Source organism: Salmo trutta, unplaced genomic scaffold (assembly GCF_901001165.1).
Source record: "Salmo trutta unplaced genomic scaffold, fSalTru1.1, whole genome shotgun sequence".
NCBI lineage: Eukaryota > Metazoa > Chordata > Actinopteri > Salmoniformes > Salmonidae > Salmo > Salmo trutta.
Window position 1 is genome coordinate 398,532 of NW_021822576.1, and position 19,804 is coordinate 418,335.

General features: G+C 45.8%; 1 protein-coding gene and 1 long non-coding RNA gene across 3 annotated transcripts in view; both read left to right on the forward strand.

Annotated features, from left to right (window-relative positions):
• The first annotated feature begins 2,434 nt into the window (after positions 1–2,434).
• The window catches only part of LOC115182780 (annexin A5), a 28,943-nt gene continuing 11,573 nt past the window's right edge, over positions 2,435–19,804 (forward strand). Inside the window, exons 1-8 of one of the 2 annotated variants that reach the window (XM_029744230.1) lie at positions 2,435–2,545; positions 2,880–2,927; positions 11,574–11,658; positions 11,744–11,838; positions 12,699–12,812; positions 12,897–12,987; positions 13,747–13,826; positions 15,077–15,127. In XM_029744230.1, coding sequence (XP_029600090.1) covers positions 2,925–2,927; positions 11,574–11,658; positions 11,744–11,838; positions 12,699–12,812; positions 12,897–12,987; positions 13,747–13,826; positions 15,077–15,127 — 519 coding nt within the window. In that variant the 5' untranslated portion in view covers positions 2,435–2,545; positions 2,880–2,924. The other variant, XM_029744229.1, reaches the window with a different exon arrangement.
• Positions 15,134–16,996, forward strand: LOC115182789 (uncharacterized). The gene is made up of 2 exons (XR_003873888.1): positions 15,134–15,383; positions 15,459–16,996. It is a non-coding gene; the product is annotated as an uncharacterized LOC115182789 (long non-coding RNA).

The window sequence follows — 19,804 nt, forward strand, 5'->3', positions numbered from 1 at the left end:
ATTGAAAGTAGGATGTTGACATGATCCGTCCAATCAAAGCTCCTGTAGATACGACGTGATTTGACGTAAATTTTTATCTGTGGACCAATGACCTTGAGCCTTCTTGGATGGGCACTTCTAATGTAACTCTATGACATCACCTAAGCAGCTTGAATTTTCGAGCTCTACCCTTAGATTTGGCGGTGACGTAGTGTCCCCATGAGTGACAGAACACTGAGCCAATCACAGTGCAACACTCTGTATTTTCCCGCAGGCTGCCCCACCACCACAGAAAGCACTGAGCTGGGCTGAATCACCTGTATTTTGGAGCTGCCTTACTCAAGAAAACAACAAGGAGACCATGGTATGTGTACAGCTTTATTAACTGAAATATTTTTTTTTACATTGTTTACAAACTGATTAATGCCCAAATGACATGCAAAACAGGCACAAAAAAAAGTTGTTTTAATTTGTATTTTTTATATAGCTAAAGAAGTGGGGATCAAAACAGATGGGGTCTGCCCCACCTGCCCTGAACGACGGGTCACCACTGAATGGACTAACATCCTACTACTGTGTAATATAAAACTCACAAACATTGTGAATATTTAGCTGGAGGAAGGATTGTATGCTGGTCTGTACATGTGTTGGAGGGGGTTGTTTTTGTTTAATTAAATAGGTAGAAATATTATCCCGTAGCTAACTGACCGTGGAATCTGTGATTTTTTTATTACCACAAATATTATATAAAATCATGGTTTTTCAATGTGTTTGGTTGCCTGAGTTTGTACATATTATCTGCAGAAATGATCTGTATCCCCTCCTCCACTCCACTGTTACAGTACAAACCTGCTGCTAATGAGAGTTGACGCAGTTCCAACATGATCCACAGGAGGGCAGTCTAAAATCCTAATCCTGCTGTACGGCACGTAACTGGATTATTATTTCATGCTAAACATTGATTTTGTGGTCTAGGCTGCCTCCTTGTGGATTGGTTTGGAACTGCACAGTGCGGCAGCGTGGCCAGCTCATATCAGTTGGCAGTAACGTGACCAACGGCAACATTAACCGTGTTTCTACACCTGCATTGCTTTCTGTTTGGGGTTTTAGGCTGGGTTTCTGCCACCCCTCATAGCCTGGTTCCTCTCTAGGTTTCTTCCTAGGTTTTGGCCTTTCTAGGGAGTTTTTCCTAGCCACCCTGCTTCTACACCTGCATTGCTTGCTGTTTGGGGTTTTAGGCTGGGTTTCTGTTCAGCACTTTGAGATATCAGCTGATGTAAGAAGGGCTATACAAATACATTTGATTTGATTTTATTAGGCTTTTATTTTTTTATTGCCGATCAAACATTGGGCGTGGTTTATGAAAACATTGCAACAGAATAATGACACAAATACTTTTGCCAACAATTTTTCTTCATGGAGAATTGCGCTGTAGCACTTTGTAATTTTTGTATTTGTTCATATATATTTACATTATTAACACCATATTCCATGGGTTTAACTGACCAAAATCCAGTGAATTAATACTAAAAAGTGTTGATTATTAGGCGTCAGGAGAGCACTGTCACGTCCTGACCAGTAGAGGGTGTAGTTGGGTCAGGACGTGACAGAAGAGAAGTGTGTAGGTTGGTTTGTTTCGTTTATTTTGGCCGTGTGGCTTCCAATCAGGCACAGCTGTAGAGGGTTATTGCTGATTGGGAGTCACACATAAGTAGCCTACTTTTCCTTTGGGGTTTGTGGGTAATTGTTCTTATTACTGTGTTAAACGTGACAGGACTGTTTTGGTTGTATGTTTATTGTATTGTATTGTATTGTATTGTATTGTATTGTATTGTATTGTATTGTATTGTATTGTATTGTATTGTATTGTATTGTATTGTATAGTGTCCGTTTGATCATTAAATATACGATGAACACTAACTCGCTGCATTTTGGTCCACTCTCTAAAGACAGCCGTTACAAGCACAGCGCATTGAAGAAAGCAGTGAGATATGCAACACAGCATTATGTCTCTGCATGCGAGGACATTTTGGTCTCTGCGCGACTTGTTTTAGTTACTACATGATTCCATATGTGTTATTTCATAGTTCTGATGTCTTCACTATTATTCTACAATGTAGAAACTAGTACAAATAAAGAAAAACCCCGCTTTCCTTCCTCCCCATCACCTCCTCCTCCCCATCACCTCCTCCTCCTCCTCCTCATCACCTCCTTCACCTCTTCCTCCTTCACCACCTCCTCCTCTCCATCTCTTGTCACCTGTTCAGGTAACCCTGCACGGTTTCTATGGAGACAGATTGAACACTCCGTCCTCCACGGTCATCACCAGCAGCTGTCTGACGACGTTGTTTATCGGTTTGTCCGTGTGTTGTGTTTTGTTTGAGATGGTTTTACACAGCGGACCGTTTCCTTCACTACTCTGATGTTGAAACGGTGTAAATAGTTAGGGATTTAACACGTCATCTGAACCCGAGCTGGTTAGTCATACAGGGTGTGTCCCGTTTTTCCGGTCTTTCTACCGGTTCCTCTCTCTTTCCTCGCCCTGTCGTTACTGCGAGCTCCTCCGGTAAGTGTCCACCGCTCAACACCAGAAGTTTGTCGAGTTGTAGCCGTGGTTCTGCTGAACCAGGTGTTTTTACCTGGACTGTGTTTGTAGCAGGGATCATTTATCAACACGGATACGACGAGATACAACAGGATTTGAGCAGATAATGTCGAGCTGCGGCTGTTGCTAAAGACAATAACTTATATATTCTCTAACTCAAGTCTGTTTTATGAACGGAAACACAGATCTGTGGCTATTTTCCAGGACTTTAAACGTGGGGAAACTTTTTGACGGCGTTTTGAAGTGTTTTCGCTCGTAAAGTTACTTAGTGATTCTGTTGTGTGTTTCTCTTCAGACAGAAAGATCTTTCTTCAAATCAAACCAAATACCAACTATCAGAATGGTAAGTTAATAACTTCACTACAGAACTGTATAACGCTGGAATTATTCATATCCAATTTCATTTCACTAAACGCCACTGCAGATGATAACAGGGGAATGTTTCTCTGTCGGGTAAAAGGGAACTGTATGATTCCATTACTGTGTTAATGTTTAACTTTCTATCTCTGTCTATAATGGAAACCGTTTCCACGGCACCGCCCAGGCGGCTTTATCCCTGAACAATACACACTGTAGAACCCAGTATGGAACACATGGGTTCTAGAATAGGTTATTACACTATATAACTGTAGAACCCAGTATGGAACACATGGGTTCTAGAATAGGTTATTACACTATATAACTGTAGAACCCAGTAGGGAACACATGGGTTCTAGAATAGGTTATTACACTATATAACTGTAGAACCCAGCATGGAACACATGTGTTCTAGAATAGGTTATTACACTATATAACTGTAGAACCCAGTATGGAACACACGGGTTCTAGAATAGGTTATTACACTATATAACTGTAGAACCCAGTATGGAACACATGGGTTCTAGAATAGGTTATTACACTATATAACTGTAGAACCCAGTATGGAACACATGGGTTCTAGAATAGGTTATTACACTATATAACTGTAGAACCCAGTATGGAACACACGGGTTCTAGAATAGGTTAGTACACTATATAACTGTAGAACCCAGTATGGAACACATGGCTTCTAGAATAGGTTATTACACTATATAACTGTAGAACCCAGTATGGAACACACGGGTTCTAGAATAGGTTAGTACACTATATAACTGTAGAACCCAGTATGGAACACATGGGTTCTAGAATAGGTTAGTACACTATATAACTGTAGAACCCAGTATGAAACACATGGGTTCTAGAATAGGTTATTACACTATATAACTGTAGAACCCAGTATGGAACACATGGGTTCTAGAATAGGTTATTACACAATATAACTGTAGAACCCATTATGGAACACACGGGTTCTAGAATAGGTTATTACACTATATAACTGTAGAACCCAGTATGGAACACATGGGTTCTAGAATAGGTTATTACACTATATAACTGTAGAACCCAGTATGGAACACATGGGTTCTAGAATAGGTTATTACACTATATAACTGTAGAACCCAGTATGGAACACATGGGTTCTAGAATAGGTTATTACGCTATATAACTGTAGAACCCAGTATGGAACACATGGGTTCTAGAATAGGTTATTACACTATATAACTGTAGAACCCAGTATGGAACACATGGGTTCTAGAATAGGTTATTACACTATATAACTGTAGAACCCAGTATGGAACACATGGGTTCTAGAATAGGTTATTACACTATATAACTGTAGAACCCAGTATGTAACACATGGGTTCTAGAATAGGTTATTACACTATATAACTGTAGAACCCAGTATGGAACACATGGGTTCTAGAATAGGTTATTACACTATATAACTGTAGAACCCAGTATGGAACACATGGGTTCTAGAATAGGTTATTACGCTATATAACTGTAGAACCCAGTATGGAACACATGGGTTCTAGAATAGGTTATTACACTATATAACTGTAGAACCCAGTATGGAACACATGGGTTCTAGAATAGGTTATTACACTATATAACTGTAGAACCCAGTATGGAACACACGGGTTCTGGAATAGGTTAGTACACTATATAACTGTAGAACCCAGTATGGAACACATGGGTTCTAGAATAGGTTATTACACTATATAACTGTAGAACCCAGTATGGAACACATGGGTTCTAGAATAGGTTATTACACTATATAACTGTAGAACCCAGTATGGAACACATGGGTTCTAGAATAGGTTATTACACTATATAACTGTAGAACCCAGTATGGAACACATGAATGAACATAGAGATGGCTCGACAGTGTACCAGCTAGCCAGGTAATTACCTCCACCTCTAAACCCCCAGAGGTAGTGATCACACCTGTAGGGAGAGGGGCGTTCTTCTACCCAAACCACATCACCTTTGTTTTAGAGGTGTTCAGAACAAGGTTAAGGGCAGAGAAAGCTTTGTTGTAGAGCGTTTAACACCAAATCTGGGGGAATGTTATTTGAATTGATTGATTTCCTTATATGAACTGTAACTCAGTGAAATCGTTTTATGCGTTTTTATATTTTTGTTCAGTCTACATACCTTTAACAGCAGACTCATTCAAGCGTTTTGATCGAGTAAAATTCACAATGTTTTCAGAATCACCTGTTTGACAACAGCTGGTAATCAGATAAAGTGATGAGCTGCACAGAAAATGAAGGAATGGGGGGGGAGTCGACACAATGAATGGTGCATTAGATGACACACCATTTATTGTGCTAGTGTGGGTAGTTCATGCTAAGGGGAAACCCGGCCTGAACAGGATGTGATGTCACACTGGGAATATAATGTGCTGTTTGGCTGTTTAACTCTGCTGCTACAGAGAGAGAGAGAGAGGGGGAGGGAGGAGAGGGAGAGAGGGAGTTGGAATGCTTCTAATGAAAACCAGCCCTCTTCATTTCTAGACCAGTCTGTGTCTCTGTGGAGCAGAGGGGCTGTATTTGGGGAAGTCAGTATGAGTCATGTGTGTGTGGGCCTTTCTTCAGAAAGGGTGGGGCTCTCTCTCCTCCCACCCTCTCCCCTCTCTCTCACTCCACACACAGGATGGAGTACAAAGCCCCCTCTCTTAGCAGGGGGGTAGTGGTCCCCCCTCTCTTAGCAGGGGCGTAGTGGTCCCCCCCTCTTAGCAGGGGAGTAGTGGTCCCCCCCTCTCTTAGCAGGGACGTAGTGGTCCCCCCCTCTTAGCAGGGGCGTAGTGGTCCCCCCCCTCGTAGCAGGGGCGTAGTGGTCCCCCCTCTTAGCAGGGGCGTAGTGGTCCCCCCTCTTAGCAGGGGCGTAGTGGTCCCCCCCTCTTAGCAGGGGCGTAGTGGTCCCCCCCCTCTTAGCAGGGGCGTAGTGGTCCCCCCTCTCTTAGCAGGGGCGTAGTGGTCCCCCCTCTCTTAGCAGGGGCGTAGTGGTCCCCCCTCTCTTAGCAGGGGCGTAGTGGTCCCCCCCCTCTTAGCAGGGGCGTAGTGGTCCCCCCCTCTTAGCAGGGGCGTAGTGGTCCCCCCCTCTTAGCAGGGGCGTAGTGGTCCCCCCCTCTTAGCAGGGGCGTAGTGGTCCCCCCTCTCTTAGCAGGGGCGTAGTGGTCCCCACTCTCTTAGCAGGGGCGTAGTGGTCCCCCCCCCTTTCTTAGCAGGGGCGTAGTGGTCCCCCCCCCTTTCTTAGCAGGGGCGTAGTGGTTCCCCCCCCTTTCTTAGCAGGGGCGTAGTGGTCCCCCCCCTTTCTTTGCAGGGGCGTAGTGGTCCCCCCCCTCTTAGCAGGGGCGTAGTGGCCCCCCCCCTCTTAGCAGGGGCGTAGTAGTCCCCCCCCTTTCTTAGCAGGGGCGTAGTGGTCCCCCCCCTCTTAGCAGGGGCGTAGTGGTCCCCCCCTCTTAGCAGGGGCGTAGTGGTCCCCCCCCCTTTCTTAGCAGGGGCGTAGTGGTCCCCCCCCCTTTCTTAGCAGGGGCGTAGTGGTTCCCCCCCCTTTCTTAGCAGGGGCGTAGTGGTCCCCCCTTTCTTTGCAGGGGCGTAGTGGTCCCCCCCCTCTTAGCAGGGGCGTAGTGCCCCCCCCCCCTCTTAGCAGGGGCGTAGTAGTCCCCCCCCTTTCTTAGCAGGGGCGTAGTGGCCCCCCGTCTCTTAGCAGGGGCGTAGTGGTCCCCCCTCTCTTAGCAGGGGCGTAGTGGTCCCCCCCCTCTTAGCAGGGGCGTAGTGGTCCCCCCCCTCTTAGCAGGGGCGTAGTGGTCCCCCCCCTCTTAGCAGGGGCGTAGTGGTCCCCCCCCTCTTAGCAGGGGCGTAGTGGTCCCCCCCCTCTTAGCAGGGACGTAGTGGTCCCCCCTCTCTTAGCAGGGACGTAGTGGTCCCCCCTTTCTTAGCAGGGGCGTAGTGGTCCCCCCTCTTTCTTTGCAGGGGCGTAGTGGTCCCCCCTCTCTTAGCAGGGGCGTAGTGGTCCCCCCCCTCGTAGCAGGGGCGTAGTGGTCCCCCCTCTTAGCAGGGGCGTAGTGGTCCCCCCTCTTAGCAGGGGCGTAGTGGTCCCCCCCTCTTAGCAGGGGCGTAGTGGTCCCCCCCCTCTTAGCAGGGGCGTAGTGGTCCCCCCCCTTTCTTAGCAGGGGCGTAGTGGTCCCCCCCCTCTTAGCAGGGGCGTAGTGGTCCCCCCCCCTCTTAGCAGGGGCGTAGTGGCCCCCCCCCTCTTAGCAGGGGCGTAGTAGTCCCCCCCCCTTTCTTAGCAGGGGCGTAGTGGTCCCCCCCCTTCTTAGCAGGGGCGTAGTGGTCCCCCCCTCTTAGCAGGGGCGTAGTGGTCCCCCCTCTCTTAGCAGGGGCGTAGTGGTCCCCCCCCCTTTCTTAGCAGGGGCGTAGTGGTCCCCCCCCCTTTCTTAGCAGGGGCGTAGTGGTTCCCCCCCCTTTCTTAGCAGGGGCGTAGTGGTCCCCCCCCTTTCTTTGCAGGGGCGTAGTGGTCCCCCCCCTCTTAGCAGGGGCGTAGTAGTCCCCCCCCTTTCTTAGCAGGGGCGTAGTGGTTCCCCCCCTTTCTTAGCAGGTTCGTAGTGGCCCCCCCTCTCTTAGCAGGGGCGTAGTGGTCCCCCCTCTCTTAGCAGGGGCGTAGTGGTCCCCCCTCTCTTAGCAGGGGCGTAGTGGTCCCCCCCTCTTAGCAGGGGCGTAGTGGTCCCCCCCCTCTTAGCAGGGGCGTAGTGGTCCCCCCCTCTTAGCAGGGGCGTAGTGGTCCCCCCTCTCTTAGCAGGGGCGTAGTGGTCCCCCCCTCTTAGCAGGGGCGTAGTAGTCCCCCCCCCTTTCTTAGCAGGGGCGTAGTGGTTCCCCCCCTTTCTTAGCAGGGGCGTAGTGGCCCCCCCCCCTTTCTTAGCAGGGGCGTAGTGGTCCCCCCCTCTTAGCAGGGACGTAGTGGTCCCCCCCCTCTTAGCAGGGACGTAGTGGTCCCCCCCTCTTAGCAGGGACGTAGTGGTCCCCCCTCTCTTAGCAGGGGCGTAGTGGTCCCCCCTCTCTTAGCAGGGGCGTAGTGGTCCCCCCCTTAGCAGGGGCGTAGTGGTCCCCCCCCTCTTAGCAGGGGCGTAGTGGTCCCCCCTCTCTTAGCAGGGGCGTAGTGGTCCCCCCTCTCTTTGCAGGGACGTAGTGGTCCCCCCCTCTTAGCAGGGGCGTAGTGGTCCCCCCTCTCTTAGCAGGGGCGTAGTGGTCCCCCCTCTCTTAGCAGGGGCGTAGTGGTCCCCCCCCTCTTAGCAGGGGCGTAGTGGTCCCCCCTCTTGTGGTATTATTTATTTAACTCGGCAGGTCAGTTAAGAACAAATTCTTATTTACAATGACGGCCTACCGGGGGAACAGTGGGTTAACTGCCTTGTTCAGGGGCAGAACAACAGATTTATACCTTGTCAGTTCAGGGATTCGAACTTGCAACCTTTCGGTTACTGGTCCAACGCTCTAACCACTAGGCTACCTGACTACGTAGTATACAGTAGGTATTGGTATTCGTTTCTAGTTTTACCCAACGACCTGCCACTGGCATTAAACACAGCATGTGTGTTTCCATGTGTGCTGATGATTCAACCATATAGACATAAGCAACCACAGCTAACGAAGTCACTGAAACTCTTAACAAAGAGTTGCAGTCTGTTTTGGAATGGGTGGCCAGTAATAAACTGGTCCTGAACATCTCTAAAACTAAGAGCATTGTATTTGGTACAAATCATTCCCTAAGTGCTAGACCTCAGCTAAATCTGGTAATGAAGGGTGGGGCTGTTGAACAAGTTGAGGAGACTAAAAACATATAGATTCAATGGTTTGTAGAGATGGGGAAAGGTCTGTCAGTAATAAAGAGATGCTCTGCTTTTTTCGACACCACACTCCAAACAGCATGTTCTGCAGACTCAAGACAAAACTAGACTTGATTATGGTCCAGTCGTGTGGTCGAGTGCTGCAAAGAAAGACCGAGTTAAGCTGCAGCTGGTCCAGAACAGAGCATCACGTCTTGCTCTTCGTTGTAATCAGAGGGGTTGATATAAATACTATGGATGCCAGTCTCTCTCTCTTGGATAAGAGTTGAGGAGAGACTGACTGCATCACTTCTTCTTTTTATAAGAAACATTAATGTGTTGGAAATCCCAAACTGGGATTTATCACCATGGTGCTGGTTTAGTGAAGTTAAATCTGAATCAATGTCTTGCAAGATCACATGATGTTTATTTGCATTTTACATAACAGAACCTCACGTGATGGTCCCAAGTGATGGTCTTATCTCTCTCTCTCTCTCCCTCTCTCTCTCCTTTCTCTATCTCTATCTCTCTCTCTCCCTCTCTCTCTCTCTCTCTCCCTCTCTCTCCTTTCTCTATCTCTATCTCTCTATCTCTCTCTCTCCCTCTCTCTCTCTCTCTCTCTCTCTCTCTCTCTCTCTCTCTCTCCCCTCTAAGTCCCCTCTCTCTCCTCTCCAATTCAGTTTAAGAGCTTTATTGGCATGGAAAACATATGTTTACAAATGTTTACTCCACTCTTCTGGGAAGGCTTTCCATTAGATGCTGTAACATTGCTGCGGGGACTTGCTTCCATTCAGCACAAGAGCATTAGTTAGGTCGGGTACTGATGTTGGGAGATTAGGCCTGGCTCACAGTTGGCGTTCCAATTCATCCCAAAGGTGTTCGATAGGGTTGAGGTCAGGGCTCTGTGCAGGCCAGTCAAGTTCTTCTACACCGATCTCGACACACCATTTCTGTTTGGACCTCGCTTTGTGCACTGGAGCATTGTCGTCCTGAAACAGGAAAGGGCCTTCCCCAAACTGTTGCCACAAAGTTGGGGGCATAGAATCATCTAGAATATCATTGTATGCTGTAGCGTTAAGATTTCCCTTCACTGGAACTAAGGGGCCCGAACCATGAAAAACAGCCCTGACCATTATTCCTCTTCCACCAAACTTTACAGTTGGCACTATGCATCTGCAGCTCTCCTGTTAGTCTCACTAGCCTCTCCATTACTATCCAATCAGCTGCTGTGTAGAGGTTCCTTCCTGTCTGTCTGTCTGTTCTGCAGCTCTCCTGTTAGTCTCACTAGCCTCTCCATTACTATCCAATCAGCTGCTGTGTAGAGGTTCCTGTCTGTCTGTCTGTCTGTCTGTCTGTCTGTCTGTCTGTCTGTCTGTCTGTCTGTCTGTCTGTCTGTCTGTCTGTTGTCTGTCTGTCTGTCTGTCTGTCTGTCTGTCTGTCTGCTCTGCAGCTCTCCTGTTAGTCTCACTAGCCTCTCCATTACTATCCAATCAGCAGCTGTGTAGAGGTTCCTGTCTGTCTGTCTGTCTGTCTGTCTGTCTGTCTGTCTGTCTGTCTGTCTGTCTGTCTGTCTGTCTGTCTGTCTGTCTGTCTGTCTGCTCTGCAGCTCTCCTGTTAGTCTCACTAGCCTCTCCATTACTATCCAATCAGCTGCTGTGTAGAGGTTCCTTCCTGTCTGTCTGTCTGCTCTGCAGCTCTCCTGTTAGTCTCACTAGCCTCTCCATTACTATCCAATCAGCTGCTGTGTGGAGGTTCCTTCCTGTCTGTCTGTCTGCTGTGTGTGGGTGTGGAGGGGGGAGGATGTATTTGGGGCGTTCCTCTGAACAGACAGATGGACAGACAGAATCCTGGACTCTGTTGTGTTCGTCTCATTCCAGAAACATCCCGTGGTTCTCCTCCCTAAACAACAATGTTCACAAAACCACCAGTCCCAGTTAATTAACAACACTGACCTTGGACTACACTACCACACACACACACACACACACACACACACACACACACACACACACACACACACACACACACACACTTCTCCTGTTAGCTGAGGGGAGGAGCCAGTCCTGTGTGTGTGTGACCAACAGATGAATATCTGTATTCCCAGTCATGTGGAATCCATACATTAGGACCTAATGAATTTATTAATTGACTGATTTCCTTATGAACTGTGTTTTATGTTTTTGTTCAGTATACATTACCCACAGTCCTCTCTGGTATACCCTGAACTACTTTACCCACAGTCCTCTCTGGTCTACCCTGAACTACTTATCCCACAGTCCTCCCTGGTCTACCCTGAACTACATTACCCACAGTCCTCGCTGGTATACCCTGAACTACTTTACTCACAGTCCTCTCTGCTCTACCCTGAACTACTTTACCCACAGTCCTCTCTGGTATACCCTGAACTACTTTACCCACAGTCCTCTCTGGTCTACCCTGAACTACTTATCCCACAGTCCTCCCTGGTCTACCCTGAACTACATTACCCACAGTCCTCGCTGGTATACCCTGAACTACTTTACCCACAGTCCTCTCTGCTCTACCCTGAACTACTTTACCCACAGTCCTCTCTGGTCTACCCTGAACTACATTACCCACAGTCCTCTCTGGTATATCCTAAACTACTTTACACAGTCCTCGCTGTTCTACCCTAAACTACTTTACCCACAGTCCTCTCTGGTCTACCCTGAACTACATTACCCACAGTCCTCTCTGGTCTACCTTAAACTACTTTACCCACAGTCCTCTCTGGTCTACCCTGAACTACATTACCCAGAGCCCTCCTATGTGTCTGTTCTCTGATAGGCTGGTCGAGGCAGTGTGAGAGCCAGTGGAAACTTCAACGCCAACCAAGATGCAGAGACGCTCTACAAGGCCATGAAGGGACTGGGTCAGTGGTGTGTCTGAATATTATGCAAACGGAGTGAGTAACCATGGCACCAAAGATTTGACTATGGTGTTTGTTGTTGCCTTAGGAACCGATGAGGATTCCATCATAAAGTTGTTGACGTCTCGTAGCAACAGCCAGAGACAGCAGATCAAAGCTGCATACAAGACCCTGCATGGCAAGGTCAGAACACAACCACAATACAACCACAATACAACAACAACTCAACCACAACCACAATACAACAACAACTCAACCACAATACAACCACAATACAACAACAATACAACCACAATACAACCACAATACAACAACAATACAACCACAACCACAATACAACCACAATACAACCACAATACAACCACAATACAACAACAATACAACCACAATACAACCTCTCTCTCTCTCTCTCTCTCTCTCTCTCTTCTCTCTCACTCCTCCCCCCCCTCGTCTCTCTCTCGTCTCCTCCCTCTCTCTCTCGTACTCTCCTCTCCTCTCTCTCTCCCTTCTCTCTCCCTCCCCCCCTTCCCTCTCTCTCTCCTCCCCCCCTCTCTCCTCCTCCCCCCTCTCTCTCTCCTCCCCCCCTCTACTCTCTCTCTCTCTCCCTCTCTCCTCTCTCCCCCCTCTCTCCCCTCCCTCTCTCTCTCCTCACCCCTCTCTCCTCTCATCGTCTCCTCCCCCCTCACTCTCTCTCTCATCCCTCCTCTCTCCTCCCTCCTCCCTCGCCCTCTCTCTCCCCTCCTCTCTCTCCCTCCTCGCTCTCCTCCTCCCCTCCTCTCCTCTCTCTCCCCTCTCTCCCTCTCTCTCTCCTCCCCTCTCTCTCTCTTCCCCTCTCTCTCTCTCTCTCTCTCTCTTCCCCCCTCTCTCTCTCTCTCTCTCTCTCTCTCTCTTCCCCCCTCTCTCTCTCTCTCTCTCTTCCCCCCTCTCTCTTTCTCTGTCTCCCTCCTTCTCTCTCTCCCTCCTTCTCTCTCTCCCTCCTTCTCTCTCCCTCTCTCTCTCTCCCTCCCTCCTTCTCTCTCTCCTCCTCGTCCTCCTCTCTCCAGGACCTGGTAGGTGATCTGCAGGGGGAACTGGGGGGAAAGTTTGAGACTCTGGTGGTGGCTCTGATGACTCCGCCCATCCTCTACGATGTGACATTACTACGGAACGCCATCAAGGTATTTGACCCAGGACTAGTGATGTCATATCCTGTGAGTGACGGCGTGATGTCATAGTGACTGTGTGCTGATGTCACGGTGTAGGGGGCGGGGACCGATGAGAAGGTGCTGATTGAGATCCTGTCTTCTAGAACGGCCCAGCAGGTTAAGGACATCACTGCTGCCTATCGCCAGGGTAACACACACACACACTGCTGCTTATCGCCAGGGTAACACACACTGCTGCCTATCGCCAGGGTAACACACACTGCTGCCTATCGCCAGCATAACACACAGATACACTGCTGTCTATCGCCAGGGTAACACACACACACACTGCTGTCTATCGCCAGGGAAACGCACAGATACACTGCTGTCTATCGCCAGGGTAACACACAGATACACTGCTGCCTATCGCCAGGGTAACACACAGATACACTGCTGCCTATCGCCAGGGTAACACACAGATACACACAGATACACACACACACACACACAGACTGCTGTCTATCGCCAGGGTAACACACAGACACACTGCTGGCTATCGCCAGGGTAACGCACAGATACACACACACACAGACTGCTGTCTATCGCCAGGGTAACGCACAGATACACTGCTGGCTATCGCCAGGGTAATGCACACTCACTGCTGCCTATTGCCAGGGTAACACACAGACACTGCTGGCTATCGCCAGGGTAACGCACAGACACACTGCTGTCTATCGCCAGGGTGACGCACAGACTCACTGCTGTCTATCGCCAGGGTAACGCACAGACTCACTGCTGCCTATCGCCAGGGTAACGCACAGACACACTGCTGTCTATCGCCAGGGTAACACACAGATACACACACACACACACACACACACACAGACTCACACACACACACGCACACACAGACTCACTGACTCACTGATTGTGTGTGTGTGTGTGTGTGTGTGTGTGTGTGTTCCAGAGTTTGATGCAGACCTGGAGGAGGATGTAACAGGTGACACGTCAGGTCACTTCAGGAGACTGCTGGTCATCCTGCTACAGGTGAGGGGTCAGAGGTCACGGAACATAGATCTGGTATATATAGATGTGTGGGACATAGATCTGGTATATATAGATGTGTGGGACATAGATCTGGTATATATAGATCTGTGGGACATAGAGCTGGTATATATAGATGTGTGGGACATAGAGCTGGTATATATAGATGTGTGGGACATAGAGCTGGTATATATAGATGTGTGGGACATAGAGCTGGTATATATAGATGTGTGGGACATAGATCTGGTATATATAGATGTGTGGGACATAGATCTGGTATATATACAGTACCAGTCAACAGTTTGGACACACCTACTCATTCCAGGGTTTTTCTTTATTTTTGCTATCGTCTACATTGTTGTGGAAAAATAGTGAAGACATCAAAACTATGACATTTATTTAATTCAGCAAGTCAGTTAAGAACAAATTCTTATTTTCAATGACGGCCTAGGAACGGTGGGTTAACTGCCTTGTTCAGGGGCAGAACGACAGATTTTTTACCTTGTTAGCTCGGAGATTCGATCTTGCAACCTTTCGGTTACTAGTCCAACGCTCTAACCACTAGGCTACCTGCCTCCACAATCACCCGACCTCAACCCAATTGAGATGGTTTAGGATGAGTGCTCAGCATATGTGGGAAATAGTAAAAATAAAGAAAAACCCTTGAATAAGTAGGTGTGTCCCAACTTTTGACTGGTACAGTAGATGTGTAGGACATAGATCTGACAGATATAGATGTGTAGGACATAGATCTAACAGATATAGATGTGTGGGACATAGATCTAACAGATATAGATGTGTAGGACATAGATCTAACAGATATAGATGTGTAGGACATAGATCTAACAGATGTAGATGTGTGGGACATAGATCTGACAGATATAGATGTGTAGGACATAGATCTGACAGATATAGATGTGTGGGACATAGATCTGACAGATATAGATGTGTGGGACATAGATCTGGCAGATATAGATGTGTGGGACATGGATCTAACAGATATAGATGTGTGGGACATAGATCTAACAGATATAGTTGTGTGGGACATAGATCTGACAGATATAGATGTGTGGGACATAGATCTAACAGATATAGATGTGTGGGACATAGATCTAACAGATATAGATATAGATGTGTGGGACATAGATCTAACAGATATAGATGTGTGGGACATAGATCTGATATAGATGTGTAGGACATAGATCTGACAGATATAGATGTGTGGGACATGAATGTGCTCTCTCTCCTCTCAGGCCAGCAGACAGCAGGGGGTACAGGAGGGGAACATAGAGACTGATGCACAGGTAAGAGAGAGTGAGTGACTGAGTGTGTGTGTGTGTGTGAAGGACTGTCATGTACAGAATGATGTGTATTTACAATAGGTGGTGGTGTACAGAATCAAACTAAAACTCCCCAAATCAGGTCAAATCAGGTCAAATGCAAAGTCAAGTCTGTTTCAGTTAAGCAACAATGTATTTAGCTTTCTTACTTCCAATGAAAAAAAAAATCACTTCCAAAATACAGAAAGAAAATCTCAAAATCAGCAAAACTCCAATGAAGGTTTCTAACCAGTTCAATACAATAGGTTTCTAACCAGTTCAATACAATAGGTTTCTAACCAGATCAATACAGTAGGTTTCTAACCAGTTCAATACAATAGGTTTCTAACCAGTTCAATACAATAGGTTTCTAACCAGATCAATACAATAGCTTTCTAACCAGATCAATACAATAGGTTTCTAACCAGATCAATACAATAGGTTTCTAACCAGATCAATACAATAGGTTTCTAACCAGTTCAATACAGTTCAATACAATAGGTTTCTAACCAGTTCAATACAATAGGTTTCTAACCATTTCAATACAATAGGTTTCTAACCAGTTCAATACAGTTCAATACAATAGGTTTCTAACCAGATCAATACAATAGGTTTCTAACCAGTTCAATACAGTTCAATACAATAGGTTTCTAACCAGTTCAATACAATAGGTTTCTAACCAGTTCAATACAATAGGTTTCTAACCAGTTCAATACAATAGGTTTCTAACCAGTTCAATACAATAGGTTTCTAACCAGATCAATACAATAGGTTTCTAACCAGTTCAATACAATAGGTTTCTAACCAGTTCAATACAATAGGTTTCTGACCAGATCAATACAGTTCAATACAATAGGTTTCTAACCAGATCAATACAATAGGTTTTTTTACCAGTTCAATACAATAGGTTTCTTACCAGATCAGTAGGACAGTTCAATACAGATCAATACAATAGGTTTCTAACCAGTTCAATACAGTTCAATACAATAGGTTTCTAACCAGATCAATACAATAGGTTTTTTTACCAGTTCAATACAATAGGTTTCTAACCAGATCAGTAGGACAGTTCAATACAGATCAATACAATAGGTTTCTAACCAGTTCAATACAATAGGTTTCTAACCAGTTCAATACAATAGGTTTCTAACCAGTTCAATACAATAGGTTTCTAACCAGTTCAATACAGTTCAATACAATAGGTTTCTAACCAGATCAATACAATAGGTTTCTGACCAGATCAATACAATAGGTTTCTAACCAGTTCAATACAGTTCAATACAATAGGTTTCTAACCAGATCAATACAATAGGTTTCTAACCAGTTCAATACAATAGGTTTCTAACCAGATCAATACAATAGGTTTCTAACCAGTTCAATACAATAGGTTTCTAACCAGATCAATACAATAGGTTTCTAACCAGATCAATACAATAGGTTTCTAACCAGATCAATACAATAGGTTTCTAACCAGATCAATACAATAGGTTTCTAACCAGTTCAATATAATAGGTTTCTTACCAGTTCAATACAATAGGTTTCTTACCAGATCAATACAATAGGTTTCTTACCAGATCAGTAAGACAGATAAATACAATAATCTAAAGGAAAAGTAGGCCTTAGAAAAAGCCTTCCATATTTTGGTCTTGATGAAATCCACAAAGTTAAACTCATTTCAATAATCAAGACAATATCCCTTGCATCGACATCCCTGGACTTTTTCCAGCAGTTTGTTTTTACCAAGTGGGATTGAAAGTGGATTTCATTGTCAGTTTTGGTCAACGATCTATACAACATACTCTTTAATGTCAAAGTGGAAGAAACATTCAAACATTTATAAAAAAAATGTATGAAAAATGAATCACTAATACAGTGCATTAGGAAAGTATTCAGACCGCTTGACTTTTTCCACATTTTGTTACGTTACAGACTTATTGTTATTTCCCCTCATCAATCTACACACAAAACCCCATATTGACAAAGCAAAAACAGGTTTTTCGACATTTTTGCAAATATATATATAAAAAATGTGAAATATTAGATTTACATAAGTATTCAGACCCTTTACTCAGTACTTTGTTGAAGCACCTTCGGCAGCGATTACAGCCTTGAGTCTTCTTGGGTATGACGCTACAAGCTTGGCACACCTGTATTTGGGGAGTTTCTCCCATTCTTCTCTGCAGATCCTCTCAAGCTCTGTCAGGTTGGATGGGGAGTGTCGCTGCACAGCTATTTTCAGGTCTCTCCAGAGATGTTCGATCGGGTTCAAGTCCGGGCTCTGGCTGGGACATTCAGAGACTTGTCCCGAAGCCACTCCTGTGTTGTCTTGGCTGTGTGCTTAGGGTCGTTGTCCTGTTGGAAGGTGAACCTTCGCCCCAGTCTGAGGTCCTGAGCGCTCTGGAGCAGGTTTTCATCAAGGATCTCTCTGTACTTCGCTCCATTCATCTTTCCCTCGATCCTGACTAGTCTCCCAGTCCCTGCCGCTGAAAAACATCCCCACAGCATGATGCTGCCACCACCATGCTTCACTGTAGGGATGGTGCCTGGTTTCCTCCAGATGTGACGCTTGGCATTCAGGCCAAAGCGTTCAATCTTGGTTTCATCACACCAGAGAATCTTGTTTCTCATGGTTTGAGAGTCCTTTGGTGCCTTTTGGCAAACTCAAAGTGGGCTGTCATGTGCCTTTTACTGAGGAGTGGCTTCAGTCTGGCCACTCTACCATAAAGGTCTGATTGGTGGAGTGCTGCAGAGATGGTTGTCCTTCTAGAAGGTTCTCCCATCTCCACAGAGGAACTCTGGAGCTCTGTCAGAGTGACCATCAGGTTCTTGGTCACCTCCCTGACCAAGGCCCTTCTCCCCTGATTGCTCAGTTTGGCCAGGTGGCCAGCTGTAGGAAGAGTCTTGGTGGTTCCAAACTTCTTCCATTTAAGAAGGATGGAGGCCACTGTGTTCTTGGGGACCTTCAATGCTGCAGAAATGTTTTGGGACCCTTCCCCAGATCTGTGCCTCGACACAATCCTGTCTCGGAGCTCTACGGACAATTCCTTCGACCTCATGGCTTGGTTTTTGCTCTGACATGCACTGTCAACTGTGGGACCTTATATAGACAGGTGTGTGCCTTTCCAAATCATGTCCAATCAATTCAATTTACTACAGGTGGACTCTAAACAGGTTCTAGAAACATCTCAAGGATGATCAATGGAAACAGGATGCACCTGAGCTCAATTTCGAGTCTCATAGCAAAGAGTCTGAATACTTATGTAAACAAGGTATTTCTGTTTTTTATTTGTAATAAACATTTCTAAAAAACTTTTTTCGCTTTGTCATTATGGGGTATTGTGTCTAGATTGCTGTTTTTTTTTATTTAATCCATTTTAGGATAAGGCTGTAACGTAACAAAATGCGTGACAGTCAAGGGGTCTGAAAACTTTTCGAAGGCACTGTATATCTTGTTTAATTAAGTATTCACCCCCTGAGACAATACCTGTTAGAAACACCTTTGGCCGCAATTACAGCTGTTAGTCTTTCTGGGTAGATCTCACACCTGGGTAAGGGATTGTACAATATTTGTCCATTTATTCTTTAATAAATTATTCAAGCACTGACAAGTTGGTTGTTGATTATTGCTAGCCAATCATTTTCAAGTCGTGCCATAGATTTTCAAGCCAAAGTAAGTCTTAACTCTAACTAGGCCACTCCGGAACATTCACTGTCTTCTTGGTGAGCAACTCCAGTGTAGATTTGGCCTTGTGTTTTAGGTTATTGTCCTGCTGAAAGGTGAATTAATCTCCCAGTGTCTGTTGGAAAGCAGACTGAACCAGGTTTTCCTCTAGGATTTTGCCTGTGCTTAGCTGTATTCCATTTATTTTGATCCTAAAAACTCCTTAGTTCTTGCCGATGACAAGCAGACTTCTAACATGATGCAGCCACCACCATGCTTGGAAATATGAAGAGTGGTACTCAGTGATGTGTTGTGTTGCTTTTTCCCCAAACATAACGCTTTATGTTCAGGACAAAAAGTTAATTTCTTTAGTGAATTTTTTTTGCAGTTTTACTTAAGTGCCTTATTGTAAACAGGATGCCTGCATGTTAACCAGTATTATTGTAAACAGGATGCCTGCATGTTAACCAGTATTATTGGACACGGAATGAATCCATGACACTGATCATGTGATGTTATGCAGATTTTTCCTCCTGAACTTATTTAGTCAAATGAGTTGAATACTTATTGACTGAATTCATTTTTATTTATTTATTTTATTTATGATTCATTTCTAAAAATGTTCCAGAAACAAAATTCTACTTTGACATTGTGGGGCATTGTGGGTAGATCAGTTAAACTAAATCGCAGTTGAATAAATGTATAATTTAGGCTGTAACACAACAAGATGTGGAAAATGTAAAGGGGTGTGAATACTAATTCAGGCTGATGTGGAACAACGTAAAGGGGTGTGAATACTAATTCAGGCTGATGTGGAAAACGTAAAGGGGCGTGAATACTAATTCAGGCTGATGTGGAAAACGTAAAGGGGTGTGAATACTAATTCAGGCTGATGTGGAACAACGTAAAGGGGTGTGAATACTAATTCAGGCTGATGTGGAACAACGTAAAGGGGTGTGAATACTAATTCAGGCTGATGTGGAACAACGTAAAGGGTTGTGAAT